At 46.7% G+C, this 25,514-nt stretch overlaps 1 protein-coding gene across 1 annotated transcript in view; it reads right to left on the bottom strand.

The window, feature by feature from the left end:
* Nucleotides 1-13,173, bottom strand: part of LOC141258104 (uncharacterized) — a 32,003-nt gene extending 18,830 nt beyond the window's left edge. Inside the window, exon 1 of the mRNA XM_073673109.1 lies at nucleotides 12,947-13,173. Coding sequence (XP_073529210.1) covers nucleotides 12,947-13,086 — 140 coding nt within the window. The 5' untranslated portion in view covers nucleotides 13,087-13,173. The remainder of the gene's footprint in view (nucleotides 1-12,946) is intronic.
* Nucleotides 13,174-25,514: the final 12,341 nt, after the last annotated feature.

Here is a 25,514-nt window from a genome sequence, read left to right on the forward strand (position 1 = left end):
GATATAATGACAGCCATCTCCCCAGTGCCTTTACCTGACATGCAGCCCGATATCATCAATGAGTGTGGAAATTTGCATTCTCTTCTTGCAGTCATCTTTATAAATCTCATTGGAACGGCACCAAACAAAAGTTCCAGCATCATCACCTTGCCCCATGCAGATTCGCAATTCATCACTGAATATGACTTTCATCCAGTCATCCACAATTGCTTTCCTTAGCCCATTATAACCTTGTTTTTTTCTGTTTAGGTGTTAATGATGGCTTATGTTTAGCTTTTCTGTATGTAAATCCCATCTCCTTTAGGCGGTTTCTTACAGTTCGGTCACAAACATTGACTCCAGTTTCCTCCCATTCATTCCTCATTTGTTTTGCTGTGCTTTTCCTGCTTTGGAGACATATTGCTTTAAGTTTCCGGTCTTGACGCTTTGATGTCTTCCTTGGTCTACCAGTATATTGCCTTTAACAACCTTCCTATGTTGTTTGTATTTGGTCCAGATTTTAGACACAGCTGACTGTGAACAACCAACATCTTTTGCAACATTGCGTGATGATTTACCTTCTTTTAAGAGTTTGATAATCCTTTCCTTTATTTCAATTGAAATCTCTCATGTTGGAGCCATGATTCATGTCAGTCCACCTGGTGCAACAGCTCTCCAAGGTGTGATCACTCCTTTTTAGATGCAGACTAACGAGCAGATCTAATTTGATGCAGGTGTTAGTTTTGGAAATGAAAATTTACAGGATGATTCCATAACTTTTTCCTCAGAATTGAGCGATTCCATCATTTTTCCCCTCTCCTTGGTCTGAAAAAAAATACACTTACTGAGTACCAGAATTTTTATCTTGATTTCTTTTAGTGTTTCTTAAAGCCCTAAAGTTGCCATTTGAAATGACTTTAGTTTTGTGCCATGTCTGTGAACTGAATGAACATCCTCCAAGCCCAGTGATTCCATTATTTTTGCCAGGGGTTGTATATATACATACTATATAAATAAGGCAAAGCCATCTTGAGTTTGGTGAAACATATGGGCTATTGTCTCCACAAATAAGCATTATGATGGACTCTGGAGTCTGGACTATTGATGTAAAACCCCAAAGTTGTGGATTACAATAACGTGAAGCATGTTTTATATACAGTGGGTACGGAAAGTATTCAGACCCCTTTAAATTTTTCACTCTTTGTTTCATTGCAGTCATTTGGTAAATTCTAAAAAGTTATTTTTTTTCTCAGTAAAGTACACTATGCACCCCATCTTGACTGAAAAAAAAACAGAAATGTAGAAATTTTTGCAAATTTATTAAAAAAGAAAAACTGAAATATCACATGGTCAAAAGTATTCAGACCCTTTGCTCAGTATTGAGTAGAAGCACCCTTTTGATCTACTACAGCCATGAGTCTTCTTGGGAATGATGCAACAAGTTTTTCACACCTGGATTTGGGGATCCTCTGCCATTCTGGCTGGGCCAGTCAAGAATGGTCACAGAGTTGTTCTGAAGCCACTCCTTTGTTATTTTAGCTGTGTGCTTAGGGTCATTGTCTTTTTGGAAGGTAAACTTTTGGCTAAGGGTATGTGCACACGATGCAGAAATGAAGCAGAAAATTTCTGCATTATTTCTGCATCTCCCTGGCAGAAAAACCGCATGCAGATTGTGCATGCGTTTTTCCTGCGGAATACATGCAGATTCACATGCGTTTCCACATGCGTTTCCGCATGTGGATTGACAAGCGCTTTCCAGGCGATTTTAGCATCACCTAGAAAGTGCTTGACAACTAGGTCACACTATATAAATCCATGCAACCGGCATGGATTTATATAGTGTGACCCCAGAGTGGTAAAAATAAAAAATAAATGTATACTTTACCTTTGATGGCCCCCGGTGTCCTGCTCAATCCGTTCTCCCTCGTCGGCAACTTTGAATTGAAAGACCTGCCGACGTCAGCGTCACGTGACCCGTCACATGACTCTGACGTCAGCGCAGGTCCTTCAACTCACTGCAAAGTGCCGGGAACCAAGCAGGAGCGGTGCGCGGGCCGACAGAAGGTAAGTATACATTTATTTTTTATTTTATTCTTTTTTTACAGCTTTTTTAATGGTACCTGGGTGTGGAGGAGACTCTCCTCTCCTCCACACCCGGGTACCATCCGCACATTAGAACGCGCCAATAGCACAAGTACAAATGCAGTCTTGCGGAATTGGCGCGTTCTAATGCAAGTCAATGGCGGCGAAAATGCTGTGTTTACGCAAAATTAATTGACATGCTGCAGATTTTTGAGCGCAGTGTTTACGCTGTGGAAAAATCCGCATCATGGGCACAGCACATGCGGATTTCAATTGGGGAACATTGCTGCCCTTCTACCATGCGTTTTTAATGCGTTTCCGTGGAATTTACGCAACTGCAAAAACGCCGCGGAAACGCATTAAAAACGCATCGTGTGAACTCAGCCTTAGTCTAAGGTCCAGAGCACTCTGGAAGAGGTTTTCATCCAGGATATCTCTGTACTTGGCCGCATTCATGTTTCCTTCAATTGCAACCAGTCGTCCTGTCCCTGCAGCTGAAAAACACCCCCTTAGCATGATGCTGCCACCACCATGTTTCACTGTTGGGATTGTATTGGGCAGGTGATGAGCAGTGCCTGTTTGTTTCCACACATACCGCTTAGAATTGTCACCAAAAAGCTTTATCTTCATCTCATTAGACCAGAGAATCTTATTTCTCATAGTCTGAGAGTCCTTCATGTGTTTTTGAGCAGGCTTTCATATGTCTTGTACTGAGGAGAGGCTTCCATCAGGCCACTCTGCCTTAAAGGACCAACAGGTGGAGGGCTGCATTGATATTCTAAAAGGTTAAAAGGTTATTTTTTTTTCTCATTAAAGTACACTCTGCACCCCATCTTGACGGAAAAAAAAATGGAGAAAATTTTACAAATTTATTAAAAAAGAAAAACTGACATATCACATGGTCATAAGTATTCAGATCCTTTGCTCGGACACTCATATTTAAGTCACATGCTGTCCATTTCCTTGTGATACTCCTTGAGATGGTTCTACTCCTTCATTGGAGTCCAGCTGTGTTTAATTAAACTGATAGGACTTGATTTGGAAAGGCACACACCTGTCTATATAAGACCTCACAGCTCACAGTGCATGTCCCACCAAATGAGAATCATGAGCTCAAAGGAACTGCCCAAGGAGCTCAGAGACAGAATTGTGGCAAGGCACAGATCTGGCCAAGGTTACAAAAGAATTTCTGCATTACTCAAGGTTCCTAAGAGCACAGTGGCCTCCATAATCCTTAAATGGAAGAAGTTTGGGACCACCAGAAGTCTTTCTAGACCTGGCCGTCCACCCAAACTGAGCAATTGTGGGAGAAGAGCCTTGGTGAGAGAGGTAAAGAAGAACATCATGATCATTGTGGCTGAGCTCCAGAGATGCAGTAGGGAGATGGGAGAAAGTTCCACAAAGTCAACTACCACTGCAGCCCTCCACCTGTCGGGCCTTTAAGGTAGAGTGGCCCGATGGAAGCCTCTCCTCAGTACAAGACATATGAAAGCCTGCTCAAAAACACATGAAGGACTCTCAGGCTATGAGAAATAAAATTCTCTGGTCTAATGAGACAAAGATAAAGCTTTTTGGTGATAATTCTAAGCAGTATGTGTGGAAACAAACAGGCACTGCTCATCACCTGCCCAATACAATCCTAACAGTGAAACATGGTGGTGGCAGCATCATGCTAAGGGGGTGTTTTTCAGCTGCAGGGACAGGATGACTGGTTGCAATTGAAGGAAACATGAATGCGGCCAAGTACAGAGATATCCTGGATGAAAACTTCTTCCAGAGTGCTCTGGACCTTAGACTTAGCCAAAGGTTTATTTTCCAAAAAGACAATGACCCTAAGCACACAGCTAAAATAACAAAGGAGTGGCTTCAGAACAACTCTGTGACCATTCTTGACTGGCCCAGCCAGAATGGCAGAGGATCCCCAAATCCAGGTGTGAAAAACTTGTTGCATCATTCCCAAAAAGACTCATGGCTGTAGTAGATCAAAAGGGTGCTTCTACTCAATACTGAGCAAAGGGTCTGAATACTTTTGACCATGTGATATTTCAGTTTTTCTTTTTTAATAAATTTGCAAAAATTTCTACATTTCTGGGTTTTTTTTCAGTCAAGATGGGGTGCAGAGTGTACTTTAATGAGAAAAAAAAATTACTTTTTAGAATTTACCAAATGACTGCAATGAAACAAAGAGTGAAAAATTTAAAGGGGTCTGAATACTTTCCGTACCCACAGTATGCCTTTAAATACGTGAACGTGAAGATTTGTACTGTTCCCTGCAGAGATATGTATTGTTTTATGCATTTAGATTTGCTATTTGCTCTCTTACTGAGTGTGTCACTTTAAGCTACGTTCACACGTTCAGTATTTAGTCACTATTTCTTATCAGTATGTGTAAGCAGGGCTGCCACCAGGAATTTCAGGGCCCCATACTGGCAAAATTTTCGGGCCCCCTTGAGACTCCACCCAGGCTCCACCCCAGCTCCGCCTCCATCCCTCGAACCTTCTACAGTCCCACCGCCCACTCTTGGAAAAGCTCCACTTCTGCACCACGTCTTTACCAATCACACATTACCAGTACCCAGTGAACACCAGATCACACACATAGCCATCAGCTTTTGTTTTGGCCAAAAGATTTTTAACCACTTTGCAGCCTGTGCCGTATTTGTATGCACAAGGCTGTAACCCCCGGTTCAGTGAGGGCTCCGGCACTGATTCTTACAGCTGATATGAGCCCGCATGTCAATCTCTGACAGCGGCATTTAACATCGCCGGACCGGAAGCGCGTCACTTACCCCGCCCATCGGTGACCCCGTCACGTGATCGCGGATCACCGATGCATGGGCATGACAACCCTGGTTCTGCAGCAGACTCCAGTGGTTGTCATGAGCTGATCGCTTTGAGCACCACCTACTGGTCGGCGCTCATAGCACACCACCATTTCTGCTACACAGAGGTGATCTGCTGATCTGCTGAGAAGGGCTCCAGAGAGAGACAAAGGGGATCCCAGGGGCACGGCGATTGCAGAGGCCACCTGTGCGGCCGAATTCACGCTGACGTGGAAGGATCAGGCCACAGAAGGGGACCGGCCCCAAAACTAGTGGAGAACAACCAGGCTCAGCTAGCCAACCGGAGGCTGCAGCATTTTCAAGGTGTTGCAGCCAAAATCCACAATTATATCGCCGAAAATGTGGCTGCATAGGGTCCAGGGGACTGAAAGCACGTCGCCCGACAAGGCTCGAGGCCACTGGCTTGGGACACTGATTGTGAGGTGCAGGGCAGGAGGGTGAGAGCCAGCGCAGTGAGATGACCGGGAAGGGTATATAAAATGGGGTCCCGTTTAAGTGCTCCTGAGGTACGTGAGAGATTGCTGGATCCCTACCCTGTTGGACACAAGACGACGTGGGCGGTCATTACCGGCTGCAGCGGTAACCTGGAACTGCCTAGAACTGTGAGTAAAGCCTGAAGACAGCACCCCACTGTGTCCTTGACTCTTTACTGCGCCACCAGCCCTGTACTACACCGCACCAACAACATCTACCTCATAGCATCACTATATCCTGCCCTGGAGCTTAGCTCTACCTGTGGAGAGCTGAACCAACTCTGCTGCGTCACCATCAGCTCCAGTGGATCTGCACCGCAGCGGCGGCTCCATATAGCCGCATACCACAGGTGGCATCATGAACATTATCTCTAAAAACTTTATTCCCCTTTTACTTTGCCTTTAATTGACCGACCTGGGTCACGGTTCAGGTCACTGCCACCGTGACATCCCCAGCACTGACCGGCCCGGCCACTGAGAACCCCATGGCCCAGGGGGCGCGTCATACTTGGTATCACGAACAGGATTTCGAAGCCCGGTATAACCGAGTACTATGTGCCGTAAACTTTGCTGAACTGTATCATCACGTCATTTGCCGTCAGTCGAGGGGAAGCAGGAGTCCCCGATCCCTCTCGCCTGCAGAGCAGCATACTGGTACATCAGCAGAAACCCAGGACCTGGCTGAGGTTCACTAGGGGGGAGGAAGATGCCCAACCTGGGAGATGATTTAGCCATGGGTGCGGACGCCGCCACTGTAATGCCGTTATCCATGCCGTATATACCATGTTAAGTGCTCCTGAGGTACCTGAGAGATTGCCGGATCCCTACCCCGGTGGACACAGGACGACGTGGGCGGTCATTACCGGCTGCAGCGGTAACCTGGAACTGCCTAGAACTGTGAGTAAAGCCTGAAGACTGCACCCCACTGTGTCCTTGACTCATTACTGTGCCACCAGCCCTGCACTACACCGCACCAACAACATCTACCTCATAGCATCACTATATCCTGCCCTGGAGCTTAGCTATACCTGTGGAGAGCTGAACCAACTCTGACACCAGCTCTAGACACTGGATAAACTTTCTGTAGTGCGCTCCTCAGTACTCTTGGTTTCTATATCTGATACTGATGGCCTGTATCATGGAAACCGCTTGTGCCTTTGAGAAAACGTACCATAATTTGCTATTATAATCTACAGTAGACTGTAATTTGGTAATATTCCATATGTTGTTTGTTTTTTTAAATCTATACTGTATATGTGTATATATATTTATATATAATTTATATATTAAAAATAACATATGTAATATTACCAAATCCCAGAATAAAGTACTTAGTGAACAAGATAGGGCAACGTGCAGTCCGCTGAGGCAGAGGGGCGGGTTGCGGAAGCGGAGGAGCGGGGCACACGCAGTATGCTGCAGCTACAATGTGTGCCCGCAGCTAAAGGGCAATTAATATTCCCTCTTCTCCACTACCATGGGCATGGAGAAGAATGAAGATTCATTCTCTTTAGTAGCGGGCACAGTGCAGCGCTGAGCCGTGGCTCCTGCTGACAGTGCCCGCTACTAAAAAGAATGCATATTCACTCCTCTCCATGCCCATACTCCTGCTCACATCAGCGTCTGAGAGCGCATGCCTGTGACACTATGTGCTGCTCAGATGCTGACATGAGCAGCTGCAGCAGAACAGGACGCAGTGCTGGAGCAGAGGTGAGGAAGGAAGGTGAGTATAAGTGTTTCTTTTTTATGTGTGCGGTGATGGGGGGCCATGCATACCAGGATTGGGATGAGGGGGCCATGCGTACCAGGATGGGGAAATTTACCAGTAGCTGGCTGCTGCATTTCCCACCCCAGGCTTATACTCGAGTCAATAAGTTTTCCCATTTTTTTTTTTTTGCAAAATTAGGTACCTCGGCTTATACTCGGGTCGGCTTATACTCGAGTATATAAGGTATATATATATATATATATATATATATATATATATATATATATATATATATATATATATATATATATATATATGTATTTTCATGACTATGAAACCTGTACATTCACACTGAAGGCATCAAAACTATGAATTAACACATGTGGAATTATATACTTAACAAAAAAGTGTGAAACAACTGAAAATATGTCTTATATTCTAGGTTCTTCAAAGTAGCCACCTTTTGCTTTGATGACTGCTTTTCACACTCTTGATGAGCTTCAAGTGGTAGTCAACGGAAATGGTTTTCACTTCACAGGTGTGCCCTGTCAGGTTTAATAAGTGGGATTTCTTGCCTTATAAATGGGGTTGGGACCATCAGTTGTGTTGTGCAGGAGTCTGGTGGATACACAGCTGTTAGTCCTACTGAATAGACTGTTAGCTGCTTTTTTTCTTGCCATAATACAAATTCTAAATAAAGAAAAACGAGATTAGAGACCAAGTCAATGCCACACAGAGTTCTAGCAGCAGACACATCTCTTCAACAACTGTTAAGAGGAGACTTTGTGCAGCAGGCCTTCATGGTAAAATAGCTGCTAGGAAACCACTGCTAAGGACAGGCAACAAACAGAAGAGACTTGTTTGGGCTAAAGAACACAAGGAATGAACATTAGACCAGTGGAAATCTGTGCTTTCGTCTGATGAGTCCAAATTTGAGATCTTTAGTTCCAACCACCGTGTCTTTGTGCTACGCAGAAAAGGTGAACGGATGGACTCTACATGCCTGGTTCCCACTGTGAAGCATGGAGGAGGAGGTGTGATGGTGTGGGGGTGCTTTGCTGGGGACACTGTTGGGGATTTATTCAAAATTGAAGGCATACTGAAGCAGCATGGCTACCACAACATCTTGCAGTGGCATGCTATTCCATTCGGTTTGCGTTTAGTTGGACCATCATTTTTTTTTTTTTTTGCAACAGGACAATGACCCAAAACACACCTCCAGGCTGTGTAAGGGCTATTTGACCAAGAAGGAGAGTGATGGGGAGCTACGCCAGATGACCTGGCCTCCACAATCACCTGACCTGAACCCAATCGAGATGGTTTGGGGTGAGCTGGACCGTAGAGTGAAGGCAAAAGGTCCAAAAAGTGCTAAGCATCTCTAGGAACTCCTTCAAGATTGTTGGAAGACCATTTCCGGTGACTACCTCTTGAAGCTCATCAAGAGAATGCCAAGAGTGTGCAAAGCAGTCATCAAAGTAAAAGGTGGCTACTTTGAAGAAACTAGAATATAAGACATATTTTCAGTTGTTTCACACTTTTTTTGTTAAGTATATAATTCCACATGTGTTAATTCATAGTTTTTGATGCCTTCAGTGTGAATGTACAATTTTCATAGTCATGAAAACACAGAAAAATCTTTAAATGAGGCATGTCCAAACTTTAGGTCTGTACTGTGTGTATGTATATATATATATATATATATATATATATATAATTTTTAAAGTGTGTACTAATTCCTCTTTTGTTGTTGTTTTTGCTAGTTTTGTAATAAAGCAATAAAACATAGCTTTTCCTGTATTTTCTTTTGTTAGTTTCTTTACTTTATCCACTTGGACCTCTACCTCCTGATTCAAGTTTATTGTTTTTTATTGTATGTAATTTTAAGTAATTTCCCAAAACAACCCCCCACCCCCACAAAAACAGTGTTGGCTACTCCTCCACCTCTTCCAACTACACCACCATGTCCTCCTCCTCCTCAACCTCCTCCTCCATATTTACTTCCTCCTCCTGGTCAAATATTATTATTTATTATTTTTTTTATTCACTGTTATTTTAAGTTACTTTCTTATCCACATTTGTTTGCAGGGCAATTGTCCTGCTCTTACCCCCATTTTGCTTCCTTTTGCATCACAATCCCCCTTACTGCTCTCATTTTACAGCATAAAAGTTGAGGCCCCCATTGTCCCCATTCCCAGATGCTCCACAGATTGCAGTACTGAATTGTTGGACGTTGTGAGAACGCCATGGATTTTGTCAGAGCTGCGGTGATTCTTTTTATGTCTTTCAGGTTCCCATTTTTGGACTACTTCAGATTCAGGGGATCTACGTCAGATCTTCATAGTTTTTTATTTGTTTTTCAATAAATTGGTGAACAAGGTGTGGAGGAGTGTTTTTAAGCATATAAAATTGTGTGTGTTTTTTCTTTTAAATTACTGGGTTAATACTGGGGATGTTTGATAGACGCTTCTCCATTACTAACCCCTGGGATTGATGCCAGCTGACATTACAAAGCTGACATCAACCCCACAAACCATGCCACCACACCAGAGCAATCAGGAATAGCCAAAATTGGTGCATCTGTGAAGCACCAATTCTGGGGCTGCTGCGAGCTTGTATGTTTTAGACTGGGAATGGCCCAATAGCCAGGGACTTTCTTAGCCTGATAATATAAGCCCTCAGCTGTCTGCTTTACCTTGGCTGGTTATGAAAAATAACCTCCTGGATTATAGACAGTGGGAGGACAACAACAATGTACCTCTTCTCCAAGCCATATTTCACAGACACCACAAACTGAAAGAAATATTCCCAGAACTACCACTTCTCTCCTACAAACTGCCCCCTCACTTAAGGAATCTCCTTGTCAGAAGTGTCCTCTCATCACCATCAGTGACAGGCACATTCCCATGTAAAAACGAAAAATGCAAAACTTGTACCCACATATTACCATCAAATACAGTCTGCATACCAAGCACAAATCAAGACTACAAAATCATGGATGTCTTTTCATGTGCATCCTTCAATGTGGTGTACATGATGCAATGTACAAGGTGCCCGGAAGGAGTTTATATTGGAGAAACTATGCAAAAACTGCAAATGAGAATGAATTTACACAGACACACAATTAAGAATGAACTGGACACGCCTGTGGGAAAACATTGCCCGGGACACTGTATGAAAGATCTAAACGTTTTAGTACTAAAAGGTCATTTCAAGGACAACAGAGAGAGAAAAATTTGTGAATTCAAATTAATAAGGATGTTCATTTTCTTGACAACAGGACTCATTCTAACACCTGGATTTATGACTCACTACATGGATTCAATTCACACCTCCACCAGATGGTTTCCAAATAATTAAACATTCCCACAGACTTGCCATTTGCAACTAAAAACCCTAAGTTTCATCTCTTTGACTTATCATTAGGAGGCATCACCCCCTCCACCTCATGAACAAATGTCTTGCTGTAACATCTCTTAAATGTTGTGCCTCTGATCTTATGAATTCATTTGTAATATTGCCTGAAGAAGGAGCCTCTCTGCTCTGAAAGCTTGCATATATATATATATTTTTTTTTCTGGTTAGTCAATAAAGTTATCACTCCGAGAATACTTTTGCCATTTTTGGGCATAAAAGTATTTACACCAAAAGAGATGTAAAAGACTCACCAAATGTATGGTGGGAGGTGCTGTGATGAGATGAGACCAAAGGTAAACACTCTGTATGGCGCCAAACCAACACAGCTCATCACCCCAAGAACACTTGTAGGAGTGGTGGATGCGATGGTGAAATGTGTTTTATATGAATGTATGTTTCTGAAGGTAGAACCCTCTGGGGCTGCAGTTTAGCCTAGGTAGGGTTAACTATAATGGCCGGCCACCCCAGATGGGGAAGGGAACACTAAGAGTTAGTGTAAAGTTCAGGAAGTGACTGTCAGTTGTGAGAAGTAGTGAGAGGTGACAAGTAGCAGTCACAGGTCAAAGGCTGCTAGGGACAACGTGTGCCTAAAACCTTGAGGCTGTGGATTGCCAAAGGACACCTCCATGTAAGTCCCCTTGCCGGCCTGCGGACTTCCAGATGGACGACGGGGCCCTTGGGCACATTCAGCCTACTAAGCTGCAGGCGAAAATGAACCAAAAAATCAGAGGCGGAGGATGATGGAATCTGAACATACTGCTGGTGGAGGAAAACAATTCCCAGTTCCTAGGGAATTTAGCAAGAGGGATACTCTACGCATACCGAGAACCAGGGCTGAAGTTGTGTCCGGTACCTGTGGGAAAGACAACAACCCGTTGAGCCTTATCCTTTATACTTGTTTGTAAAAACTGCCAGTTACCCAGTAAAAGTTTGATTGTTTTCATGAAATCTATGTCCCCTGGATTGATTGCTGCACTGGTTCCGGAAGAGGAATTCCTGGTATCAGAGGAGGCCTGCAGGCCAAAAGTAAGTTTGAAGCACCTCACACGCAGTAGCACACTGGGACGGGGACATGATTTGTCTGTAGGGTGCCAGAGCGAGCAGAAGCAGCAGCTTGACCATGACTACCTTGCTCGGGCACCTTACACACCCACAGTGAAACATGGTGGTGGCAGCATCATTCTGTGGGGGTGTTTTACGGTAACAGAGACAGGGAAAATGGTATGTTTCGAGGGGAAGATGGATGGTGCGAAATACAGGGATACTCTTGAGCAAAACCTGTTTCAGTCTGTCAGTGATTTGAGACTGGGATGAAGGTTCACCTTCCAACAAGAAAATAACCAAAAGTATACTGCTAAAGAAACATTCGAGTGGTTTAAGGAGAAACGTGTAAATGTTTTGAGTGGCCTAGTCAAAGCCCAGGCCTCTATCCAATTGAGAATCTGTGGTCAGACTTAAAGATTGCTGTTCACCAGAGTAAACCATCTAACTTGAAGGAGCTGGAGCAGTTTTGCCTTGAGGAATGGGCAAAAATCCCAGTGGCAAGATGTGGAAAGCTCATAGACACTTATCCTAAGTGACTTGCAGCTGTAATTACCGCAGAAAGAGGCTCTACGAAGTACTGATTTTAGGGGGTGAATAGTTATGCCCACTGAATTTTTCAGTTATTTTGTCCTAGTTGTTTGCGTCACAATAAAAAGAAAACCAAATGTGCACAGTTGTAGTCATGCTCTTTACATGAACTGATGCAAACCCTCAAAAAACTGTGAAATTCCAGTTTGTGAGGTAGCAGAACACAAAAAATGCCAAGGGGAGGGGGGAGTTGAACACTCTCGCAATCCACTGTATTCAATTTCATCAATAGATATCTAAAACCTCAAAACTGATTTCAACAAGAAAGGCAAGAATTTCATCAGCATTAAAGAACCTTTATATACATGCAGTTAGTTTGGGGTATAAAATCCTGGTAGGATTTTCTGATTATAGTTTACCTTTAAGATTATATTTTGCTTTCACAAAAAATTGTATGCCAATCATTCAAAAACTTCAAGAACCCAAGAAATAAAACCAATAGCCACTAAACTAGTACATTCTAACCATTGTGTTTTGTCATTAAGAAATATTATGTGCAAAACTTGATGCACCTTAGTGTAGAGTGTTCCTCCTGTATCTTTTCCACTGAAGTTGAGCAGTGCTGCAGAGACTGGTGCTCTTCCAGAAAAAAGTGAGGACCAATCTTACAGATATACCAATATTTTATGAAGCGTTAACCCTTTAAAGTTGTATTTACACAGGAGTATATTTGTGATTCCTGCTCGGTTCTCAAATGTCATGCTAAGATAAAGAATGCACTCAAATCTGAAAACAATGTACCATTCAGTTTCTGTTGTGTACAAGTTACACATGCCCATATTGGGGGTAATCAGAATGGCACAAAGGAAAGTTACCTGGCAAATGAACACAAGGTATACTGCAACCACTTTTGCTGCTTCTGGAAACTTTCTTCTATCTCTAAGGTCCAGAAATGTTGGATATCTCTGATAAATATCTCATTCTGAAAAGCTTCTTTCCAAACGTCTTCATCCATTTTTCACGTAGTTTATGGACTGAATAGCTGTAGTGTGTACTTTGTCCTCTGTAGCTGATAGTGATGTGTTTTGTATTCTCAGGAAATGAAACTAAAGGAAGAGATTAATCTCCCCTCCTGTACATAGCTTAAGTGGTTTGAGTAGTCGTCATGTGACCGATCATATGCTATTTGATTTTCAAGCATACAGTTTTGTGCCAACTAGCTGATCTTCCTAATTCTCTGAAAGTTCAATGAAAAACTAACTACAGTGCCTACTTCATTGAGAGAAGCAGGATGAGAAGTTAGTTGACACATGATCTTAACTCTTTCATCATATTTGATGCACATGTACGTTAAATGTTGTGTCCCTGCCTTTGATGTGCACTCGCATGCACAGCCCCTATCTTTCTCGGCAAATGATGGCTGATAAAATGCCACTGGTAATCTCTGGCGGCAGCATTTAACACGTGCCGTCAGGGGGTAACGTCATTCCACGCACCTATCGGTGTATCCGTGATGTGGTTGCAGGGCGTTGATGGGTTGTTATGACATCCGGGGGTCAGCTGAAGACCTCCATGCTTGTCATGACGATCCTCTTGTGAAAGCTAGAGTTTAGCTGGTGTTCATAGGAGATGGCGATTTTAGCTATACATAGTGTGGCGCCCCTGAGGGTTTGACCGCCACAGGGATGCTGCACTTCTCTAATGGAGTCTAGTGTTCCTCCTCTGAAGTAAGAACAGTGTGATGGTCAGGACCCCACCTCCACATCCAACACGACACTTCTCCCACCAGAGGGGGCTAGAATGCACTAGGTGCTGCCCTCCTGGTAATCGGGAGACTGGGGAACCAAGAGATAGGGGAACTAATTTAGTGGGTGAGGGTGGAGGACTCACATTTTAGTGACACTTTAAATTTCATATTTAATGAAAAAAACATTTTGGTTTTGGGTTCTTTGGCATTGTGCTCTCCCACGCTGAACGTGGATCCTGTGTGGGCCTGCAGCGGAGGGAGACACGGCCCTCGTACCCTGGCCTTGGGTCGAGGGCAGGCTGCAGATAATGTATGACTCAGCCCAGTCAAGGACCATGACCAAGAAGGCCCGGAGCTTGAGAGTGTAGCTCCACCGCAAATGGATCCCAGGGAGGATGCAGACGGAGCGGTACATGCCACCTGTCCTCGCCGACCTGATCTATTCAGAGGGATTCCGGCTGAAAGAGGGGTACCGGCCCCCGACACCCGACCTTGCTACTCCACGTCCTGGTCGGGAAAGCCCGGTAGGCCCTGAGGATCCCACCGGGTATCGGAATGAGCGGAGCTGCCACCCGTACCCTTTTTCTGAGAGAAGTTCAGAGGGAGACCCGGCCTATTCACACACACACAGACAGGAAAGGACCCGGTCTGAAGTCTAGGAACACTCTGGTGCGGGGTCCTGATTAAACGCTGGACTTACTCGGAGATTGTCGGACCCCCTCGTCTCCGGTGACCGCAGAACTCCGTGAGGAGCAAGGAGACGCCTTCCTACTGCCATCTCCATCGTGAGTAAAAACCCTGGAAGTTAACCCCTATGGCCTCCGGACTCTTTATTCTTCATTACACCGCGCTACGCAGCACCAGACCTCCTAGACTACTACCCCGGTCATCCTGTCCCTCTGACCTGAGGCCCTGCTACGCCTGTGGGGAGTAGTAACAACGACGGCTGCCATAACACCATGCCTCGGCGGACTGCAGCAGTGCTGGTGGCCTTCACCAGGTGCCAAAGGTGGCATAGTCGAGATCAGCCACTCAACCCGGATAAGCCCATACCATCCTTTTTTTAGTGCAACGGCACTGGGCACTGAGCGGGTCCGGGCCACGGCTGTACCCCATCGACAACAACAGGACCTGGCTCCGAGTCCCCATCTCTCAGGGTAGGGCTTTCGAGCGTCACACAACTTGGCATAGTCGGCAGGATCGCATGCCTGCAGCAAAGGAAGGAATTACGCATTGCTACCGGGTACTGTGCGCCTTACACCTTAGACTGTCGTTTTCACTTAAAATGGCGCCTGCCCAAGAAGAACAGGCGCCTTAATGCTGTGGAAAGATGGCCTTCTAATACCTCCCATCGTGGGCTGGGCTCCCGCATGGCGCCAAAAGTGCGGACCGCCCCTTCCATCAGAGACTGTCCGCAGGGTAATGCCGTCAAACCGGATGGGCTGAAAGAAGGCGGGCCTGTCAGCATACCACCCAGGAACCGCCCCGAAAGAGGAGGAAGAAGAAAAACAACAAGGTGCGGCCATTGCAGTTGGAGTTTGGCGACCTTTGGAAGCGGACATGGATGCTGCTGGAACAAGTCATTCAGAACCTTCCGAACCCGGCCCAGGTCCTTCTCCTGGCAGGGAGCGAAGCGGCACCAGACTCACAGCAGGAGATATAGCATTTCTCCACCATGAAGCCCCGGGTCTTGCACGGAGACTGGATGAGGCCCTGAAGGCTGCGTCTGCTGCGTGGCGGGAAGACATGCTGCTGCGCATCCGGACCCGCCGTCAAGGAGCTGAAGCTCAGGGAGAAGCGGTGACAGAGGTCGCGAGCGGCCCAGAGACGGGTGAGTGTACTACCCCTGCCCCGGCTGCTGAGCATACCATACCCATACTGGATCTCATGGCCGAATATCTCCTGCCCGGCGCGGTCACCTGGGAGCAGGTCTTTACCCCGGAGCTGCGAGCTTCAACTTTAGGCGGAGACCTGCAGTGCCGCCCAACTCCCGAATCGGAAGCGCCTGAGGCTGCTGGGGTGTCCACGAACCCCAACCCAGACTGGTCCACACTTGCAGAGGACCCGCAGCAACCCCTTATGACACCGCTACCCGCACCGACAGTCACCTGGCCGGAGGCTGAAGAGTGGGCCTGGGACAACCAGGGGGGGGGACCTGATGGGCTTCCCCCGGGAGACCCGGGCTGAGGCGCAAAGGAGGAGCGAGCGGTGCCGTGAGCAGATTCTCCAACTCACTCGGGAGCAACGCCAGAGGGAGGTCCGCTGCGAGTGCCTCAAGGTGCGGGCCAAGGCTGCTAAGTCCCGGGCCCGACAGGAAGAGGCAACCCATCCAAGTCCCCGTGTGGAAGGGCAAGTCATCCGCTTCCATCATGGGCGGGGTGGGGGTTCATCAGGAGTCCCAATTATCAGGACGATGTCTTTGTCAGCAGGCGGGACGTCGAGCCGCGTCTAAAGAAGGGACACCCTGGCCGGAACCTCTTCCCGGGTGACATAGTTACCTACACCCGCCACCATGGGGTGCGGGGTTGGTACGCCCTGGATGTCCACAAGGTGTCCGGGAGCGATGCCCCCTCGCGCTCAGCCTCAGAGGACCGGTCAGCCTCCATCAGGAGGAATGAGCCTTTTCCCAGGAGGGAACCCGAGATTTAAGCAGCCCCGGCTGTAACCTGTTTAAAGTTATTATGTTGACGTTTATGTTTTGATTTGTTTACCCCGGTTTCTAGAGACATTGGTCCCTGCGGACTTGCAGCAGACAGACTCTTACCCTGTAAATAGTTTGCATCTCTTTAGGTGCTCCCTATTGGTTTTATATAAAACCGTGGATATTTCTATCTCAGACCTCAGAAGAAAAACCTGTCAGGGTGGCTCTCCTGGAGGTCCAGCTCGGGAACTTCATGCCCTGCAGCCACCCCAGGGCTCACGTTGGGGGTTTGGGACAGGTCCCTCGTGCTTCTGAACTGACTCTTCGTCCTTGCACTTTAACCCGCCTGTCTGTGCATAAATGTCTCTGGATAATGCTAGCACTTTTATAATTTTATACTTTTATACCTTTGCACTTTTATATTATATATTCTGTTTCTAACGTTTAAGAAGAAGTGCCTCCCATAAAGGGAAGATAGGAAAGTTTTCTTTTTATACAACAATAAACTAAGTATTACTCTTTTGCAGCCCGCGGACGTGCTGTGTTTCAGCAGGGGGGAATGTGGCGCCCCTGAGGGTTCAACCGCCACAGGGATGCTGCACTTCTCTAATGGAGTGTAGTGTTCCTTCTCTGAGGTAAGAACAGTGTGATGGTCAGGACCCCACCTCCACATCCAACACCACACTTCTCCCACCAGAAGGGGCTAGAATGCACTAGGTGCTGCCCTCCTGGTAATCGGGAAACTGGGGAACCAAGAGATACGGGAACCAATTTAGTGGGTGAGGGTGGAGGACTCACATTTTAGTTAAACTTTAAATTTCATATTTAATAAAAAAAACATTTTGGCTTTGGGTTCTTTGGCATTGTGATCTCCCACGCTGAACGTGGATCCTGTGTGGGCCTGCAGCGGAGGGAGACACGGCCCTCATACCCTGGCCTTGGGTCGAGGGCAGGCTGCAGATAATGTATGTCTCAGCCCGGTCAAGGACCTGGTGTGTGGTCCTGATTGAACGCTGGACTTACTCGGAGGTTGTCAGACCCCCTCGTCTCTGGTGACCGCAGAACAGGGCTTTCGAGCGTCACACAATAGCAGAGCTGATGCACTGCTATGTATAGCACAAGCAATCAGACGATCGCATCTTCCAGTCCTTTAAGGGGACTATTAACCCCTTTCCGGCACAAGGCATACTAATACGTATCTGTGCCCTGGGACTTAAGAGCCAGATACGTATTAGTACGCCCTGGCGATTTTGCCCGCGCACAGTCTGTGCAGGTGCAATCGCCGCCGGGTGTCAGCTGATTGTCACAGCTGACACATGATGCTATGTATAGGAAGCAGTCCCTCTCGATGCTCAACTCGCGCCCAGCACTGCCACCGCTCCCAGCACATTAACCCCTGAAATGCTGCAATTGAAATTGATCACAGCATTGCGGGAGCAAAGGGGGAGGTAAGCGCCGATACTTACCTCCTCTCCAACATTCCGTGGCGTCTGAGTCCAGTCTCGGATGTGACGCGCCCCCAGGGCAGTGGGGTACTCGGTGTCCGGGCCTATGGATGCTGGGGGGAATATGTCACAGTGGCTGGCCCGGTCCATGGCCCAGGGCGGTCAACAAAAAGGGGGACTGTTTATATGGGATTTGTAGTTTGATCGTGACGCCACCTGTGGTTTCTGGTAATTTGTAACAGCGCTGCTGTAGACCTCTGAGGCAGTTGATAGGGCAGCTAGAATGGAACAGCTCCCCACAGGTGGAGTGGGCCTCAGGGCAGTGTAGAGTTTGATGGTGGGTGGTGATGCTGGGGCTTGTAGTGCAGTCGGGATGGCGCAGCTGAAATAACTGACGGAGGCAGTGGAGTGCAGTCATCCGAGTTTTACTCACAGTTCTTGTTCAAGGTTCTCAGGTACACTGTACGGGTGTCTGCCTCCGCATCGCACTGCGTCTACCAGTCCAGGGGTTCAGCACTTTCTCAGATATATCAGGAGCGCTTGACGGAACCCCGCGTTCTTTATGTTCCTTACTAGACCGACTTCTCACGCTGGGTCTTCTCCCTCCTGCCCTGCGCTTCCCCACACTCAGTCCCGATTGGGTGCTCTGAAGTCCTTCTGGGCAACCTGGAGTTCCCGGACCTTCTTGACCCTCACGGTGACTAGGATGAGGGTGTGGCGACTGCACCATGGAAGTGCAGAAGCCTCTGGTTTTTCCAGCCGAGACCTGGTGTAACACGGCTGGTCCAGGGGCCGGTCCCCTTCTTGCGGCCTGATCCCTCTGACACCTGGCAGATTCGGGGCGTACGGGTGCCATCCTGCACTCACCGTACCCCCTGGGATCCCTTCTGTAGAACGGAGCCTTTCTCCTCTGCTCCCCTCCTGGGCCTCTAATACTAGGCCCCAATTGTGGAGCAGAGCTCCTGAAGAGACTCTGCTCCCCTCCTTACTTCTCGCTCACTTCTCCACTGACTGCTCTGCCACCCTAAGATGGCTTCCCTTTATATACCTCCCACAATGGTGCTCCCCTACTCTACATCCTCCACCCACACCCACTACTGGTTCCCCCTACCTTTGGTTCCCCCCACTCCAGCCAGGGACAGGGCTCAGCAGGAACATAATGCATCTGTTGCTGTGTGCACTATACTTTGTTAATTTCAAGCCAATTTTTGCACAAATCTACATATAGCTTGGGAGTAGGGAATAGTTGTGATTGCAGTCCTTTTGAGAACTAGGTTACATCATTTCCTACGACTTTTATCATGCAGGTCTGTGCTCTTAAATAGATTGGTTGGGAGTTAAGACTAATTGTAATTGCAGTCCTTTTGAGGGCTAGGTTACATCAGTTCCTATCACTTTTTGCCAGGCAGGTCTGTGCCAGTGCTGTGCAAGTTTTTTTCACAGCATTTGGCTAAATCTAGCAAAGCAAATCCTTTTTGGCCTCTTGCAGTGTGTGTTAGTCAGTGGAGTAGCCTATCTGTGTTGCAAGCTACACCACCTGTGTATAGAATACAAATTTTTTTACTGCACCTAATGAAGTAAAACCTTTTGGGCATAGCATCATTCTATTAGTCCATCTATAGTAACTTCCACCAGGTTGCAAATTCAATATAATTTTTATCTGCATCTAGCTCTGAAAAAATATTTTGGCTTGTGCTTGTAGCAGTGTGTGGGACTTGTTCTATTAGTCCATCTATACTAACCTCCACCAGGTTGCAAATTCAAAATAATTTTATCTGCATCTAGCTCTGAAAAAATATTTGGGCTTCTGCTTGTAGCAGTGTGTAGGACTTGTTCTATTAGTCCATCTATACTAACCTCCACCAGGTTGCAAATTCAATATAATTTTTATCTGCATCTAGCTCTGAAAATATATTTGGGATTCGGCTTGTAGCAGTGTGTGGGAGTTGTTCTATTAGTCCATCTATACTAACCTCCACCAGGTTGCAAATTCAATATAATTTTTATCTGCATCTAGCTCTGAAAAAATATTTGGGCTTCGGCTTGTAGCAGTGTGTTGGACTTGTTCTATTAGTCCATCTACACTAACCTCCACCAGGTTGCAAATTCAAAATAATTTTTATCTGCATCTAGCTCTGAAAAAATGTTTGTGCTTCGGCTTGTAGCAGTGTGTGGGACTTGTTCTATTAGTCCATCTATACTAACCTCCACCAGGTTGCAAATTCAAAATAATTTTTATCTGCATCTAGCTCTGAAAAAATATTTGGGCTTCGGCTTGTAGCAGTGTGTGGGACTTGTTCTATTAGTCCATCTATACTAACCTCCACCAGGTTGCAAATTCAAAATAATTTTTATCTGCATCTAGCTCTGAAAAAATATTTGGGCTTTGGCTTGTAGCAGTGTGTGGGACTTGTTCTATTAGTCCATCTATACTAACCTCCACCAAGTTACAAATTCAATATAATTTTTATCTGCATCTAGCTCTGAAAAAATATTTCGGCTTCGGCTTGTAGCAGTGTGTGGGACTTGTTCTATTAGTCCATCTATACTAACCTCCACCAGGTTGCAAATTCAATATAATTTTTATCTGCATCTAGCTCTGAAAAAATATTTGGGCTTTGGCTTGTAGCAGTGTGTGGGACTTGTTCTATTAGTCCATCTATACTAACCTCCACCAGGTTGCAAATTCAATATAATTTTTATCTGCATCTAGCTCTGAAAAAATATTTGGGCTTCGGCTTGTAGCAGTGTGTGGGACTTGTTCTATTAGTCCATCTATACTAACTTCCACCAGGTTGCAAATTCAATATACTTTTTAGCTGCATCTAGCCTGGAAAAATTTTTTTCTTCCCAATAGTGGTAGCAATAGAAATATGGGGCGCACTCCTGGCTAACAAAAATATACACTTCATAACAAAAAAACACCAGTCTAGCGCACTGCATTAATAAGATGGCATCATCGTCTCTCCCGTCTACGCCGGCTAGCATTCCTGCGCCTAAAACACAATGCATGGGTCCGCGCTAGCCACGATGCTGAGGGGTCTAAAGCTGCTGCTAACGCTTTATCACAATTCAATTGGCAGATTTTCACAGAGCTCCTCCCCAATGCCCACCCATCAAGCAACAGTTGCCCCCCCTCCCTATGGGATCTAGTGGCGAATAGTTGATGTCATTAATCAGAGCGTCAGTTGCCCTGTCGGCGTGGCAAGCATACGGTAAGGCATGGGAAGAGTGGACACGACTAGTAGCAGGCAGACGGGTTGACCAATGTGAACAAGCCAGATTACAAGTCACCATAGAATTTCTCCACCAGCTAATGATGAGGGGCATATCAGGGGCGTCAGCGCAGCGGTGTCTGACCGGAGAAGCATTTCACTTCCAACTACTGAATTCGGGAGATGTGACAAAGAGATTCATCATCAGACAATCCATAAAAGGGTGGAAAAGGGGTCAGCCAAGTCAGGAGTGTAGACGTCCCGTCCCGTGTCACTAAAACTGATTTCTCACATCATATCCCTAACACCATTAACATGACACTCACAATTTGAAGCAACACTACTGTCTACTGCATTTGCGATCGCCTTATTCGGGGCGCTATGCATAAGCGAATTAGTCCCTCAATCCAAAATTACCACCAGTGGAGGCTTATTACACCAGGACGTAGTCATAGCCAAAAATGCAATATATCTACGCATATGCCAATCTAAAACGGTTCCAGCGGGCAGGGGCACTTGGGTACTTCTACAACCCAGAAACGGTACACTGAGTCGGGTAACAATAGTAAAAACATATATAACCATCAGATCACAAAGTAATTTCTTCCTATCACACATTGATGGAACGCCATTATCAAGATACCAGTTCCAAGCTATATTTAATAAATGCATAACATCTGCAGGGAACCACCCCAAAGATTACGGGACACACTCATTCCGCATAGGTATGGCCACGGAAGCAGCAAGAGCAGGACTGTCAGAAACGGAAGTTCAGAGGATAGGGAGATGGAGATCCACGAGTTTGGTGAGATACATAAGACCGGACTTGTTATCCTAACGTGGTTTGTTTCTTTTACAGGTGACGCTAAGCCAACAGTGTGGGTGGTAGGCCACCCGTATATATATTGGGCAGAAAAAAAGGGCGAAAGTCCGCCCAGGCGGGAGGAAATTAGAGTTTCATAACACATATTTCAACTGGAGAGGTATTAGAGGCCTGCTATGGCCACAGGTACTAATGGAGGTAATCAAGGTAGGAAGAGAGGCAAGAGGTCCGGTCATCTTAGTTATACAGGCCCGGGGAAACGACCTAGGTCATCACAAGAGCACATAACTAATGGCAATAATGAAACTAGACACTGAGCGCTTCAAAGAATTTTTCACAAAACTAACTATAGTATCGTCAGAGATTGTGCCGATAGCGGTATGGCAAGGTGCGCGAGACATCACGGCCATCGAACAGACAAGGCGGGTAATAAATATTTGGATGGCAAAATTTAGAAGAGACAGAGGCAGTGTAGTGATACAACATCGACAACTGGAAGGAGATAAAGCAGGCCTCATACGGCCCAACGGTGTTCACTTAACGGATATTGGACTGGACATATTCCTGTCAGGACTCCAGGACGGAGTGGAACAAGCGTTAAGAGTGATGGATGGGGGTCAGAGTCCTGCATACGAGTATGCAGGATCCTCCGTGGCCTGGAAATAGAAAGGACATGTTGGAGAGTTACACTTGTTGGCCAACTTGCCGGTGTGGAGACCCAGGGCATGCTGCAACAAGCTGAATTATTTTAGAAATAAAATGCCTTTCTAATGGAATGAGTATAAAGAGTTAATAAAGCTGTGACCGATCCTCACCCATCCAGTTGTAAGAGTTACATTATTGTATCGTCAAGGGAAGGGGGACGGTAGGGGGGCTGAGCGTCTGGGTTTGGTTGGGGGTCCCCACAGTCTGCCTAGGCTAGATGCATTTAAAAATTCTTATTGGATATACAGGCGATGCAGCTTGCTTCGCAGCTGGGCTACTACGCCCAAAGTATTGCCTAGGCTAGATGCAGTTAAAAATTCTACACTGACTAGCAGACACTGAAGCTTTGGAGCTCTTCAGGCTCAATCATCTGTGTTACCCCAAGCCATAGTGTATGTAGTTTCTTACAGTTAAAAGGGGAAGGGGGGAGCGACCCAACCCACCTGGAATTGACGATGCCAATGTCACGTAAAACACAGCAAGGGGACTCCAAAAAGAGTCTCCATTTTTTCCAAAAGTTGTGGCACAGACACCACTTAAGTGGCATCAATTGCCCCAGAGTTGCTTAAAACGGTTGGTGAGGTGATTTTACCAAATCCTCAAGCTTTTAGTCTCCCCAGGATGACACAGGGGTAGAAAAGTCCTTGCGGATCCATGATTTGTTCATCTTTATGAACGTGAGTCTGTCTACATTCTCAGTGGTCAGCCGCGGGCGCTTATCTGTCAGTACACCACCAGCAGCGCTGAACACACGTTCAGAGAGAACGCTGGCTGCAGGGCATGACAAGATCTCGAAGGCATGAGTGGCGAGCTCCGGCCATTTTTCCAGATTGGAAGCCCAAAATGAGCAAGGGTCCAGTGACACAGTCATAGCTTCGATGTTCACTTGGAGATACTCCTGTACCATCCTCTCTAGGCGTTGACTATGTGTCAGACTTCTTGTCTCCTGTGGCCTTGCAAAGGATGGTCTAAAAAAGTGGTGAAACGATTCCACAAAATTGCTGTTACCAGCAGATACTGTGTTACTGTTACGGTTTGAGTGATGAAGACTCGACAGTCCCACGGTTTGCAAGTTAGAACTGTGAGATTCACTACGTGCACCACTGGTGTTGTGTGGAAAAGCACATGTAAGATTCTGCAACAGCCTCTGCTGATACTCCTGCATGCGTGAATCCCTTTCTATGGCAGGAATTATTTCGGCAAATTTACTTTTGTACTGGGGATCTAAGAGTGTGGCAACCCAGTAGTCGGGATTACTTCGAATTCTGACAATCCGAGGGTCATGTTGCAGGTAGTGCAGCAAGAAGGCACTCATGTGTCTTGCGCATCCAGGAGGACCAAGTCCTGGTTGTGTTGGTAGCGAGGTAAGAATCATGCTTCCTTCGTTTGCCCTCTCCCCCCAACCTCGCACAACAGAAATGTGATCAAGGTCTCCCTCATCTGATGAGTCTTACATGCCCATCGCCAGTTCGTCCTCCACTTCTTCCTCGGCTCCTGTACCTTCCTCAACAGTTTTGCTGCTACCATGCGCCCTGGTTAATCCCTCTCCCCCACCCTCCCATGCCTGCCGCCTTGGTGCTGACGACCGTCTGGACCTTGGAGATGTTATCCCTTCCGCATACGACTCCTCCTCTACTTCCTCCACCTCCTCTTGTCCCACCACCTGACTCTGAATTCTGTTTAATGTGTGCACCAGCATATAAATCACAAGAATAGTCATGCTGATAATGGCATCGTCGTCAACACTAAACATCTTCGTCGCCATTTCAAAACTGTGCAGGAGGGTGTGTGGTGCCCTTGAGGGTTCAGTCCCACAGAGGTACTGCATCTCACCCAGAGGTGTGGTATCTCACCCTCAGGTAAGGAAGGAGTATGGCTCGGGACCCTAGCACCTGCATCCAACACATACCCGCAGTGGCGGTAGGGCAAGATTGCTCCTAAGGGAGAGCACAGTCCTAGGTCCCTAGCTGGTGGGAGGGTCCTATGTAGTGGGTGTGGGTGGAGAAAGCAGCTTAGGGGAGCACATGACAGGGAGAGTATAAATAGGAAGCCATCTTAGAAAGAGCAAGCCAGTCAGAGGAGGAGAAGTGACAGGAGCAGAGGCTCTGCATGAGCTCTGCTCCGGAGGCGGGCCTAGACTGGGAGGCCCAAGACTGAAGGAGGGAAGAGAGGAGTGGGAGCAGGAAGGCTCCAGGAACCGAAGGGACCCTATGGGTACGGGCCGCGCAGAAGGCCACCCGTACGCCCGCTGCTACCAGGAGGTAGAGGGGTCAGGCCAGATAAGGGGAACCGGTCCCTCAACTAGCGGAGAAACAGCAAGGCTCAACTAGAAACCGGAGGCTGCAGCATTTCATGTACTGCAGGCCAAAGTCCACACCAGTCTCACTAAGCAGGTAACCACATAGGACCCAGGGGACGGAACACACGTTGCCCGCCAAGGCCCGAGGATACCGGATAGAAGTGTCACTGGGTGTGAGGTGCAGGGAGAGGGCCAGAGAAAGGACACACAGAAGGGGGTTCTGCTAAGTACTCCGGAGCTATCTGGGGGTGGACTGAGCCCCTCACTCAGTACGCACAGCACGACGGGGGAGATTGCTCTGGTACCGGTAATCTGGACTGCAACAACTGTGAGTAAAGATCTTGGGACTGCATCACACGGACTCTGTATTCATTACTGACTCCCTGCACTACAACCAACATCATCCACCCACACTGCCCTGAAGCTACACTCTTCCTGTGGGGAGTAATAATACCATTGCTGAAAAACCACCAGCTTCAGAGGACTGTTCCGCAGCGGTGGCCCCTTTGGCCGCACTCCACAGATGGCGTAGTCGGACATTATAAAACCCATATATGCAAATTACCCT

Source organism: Phyllobates terribilis, unplaced genomic scaffold (genome assembly GCF_046119375.1).
Source record: "Phyllobates terribilis strain yellow unplaced genomic scaffold, ASM4611937v1 Scaffold_3__8_contigs__length_932513732, whole genome shotgun sequence".
NCBI lineage: Eukaryota > Metazoa > Chordata > Amphibia > Anura > Dendrobatidae > Phyllobates > Phyllobates terribilis.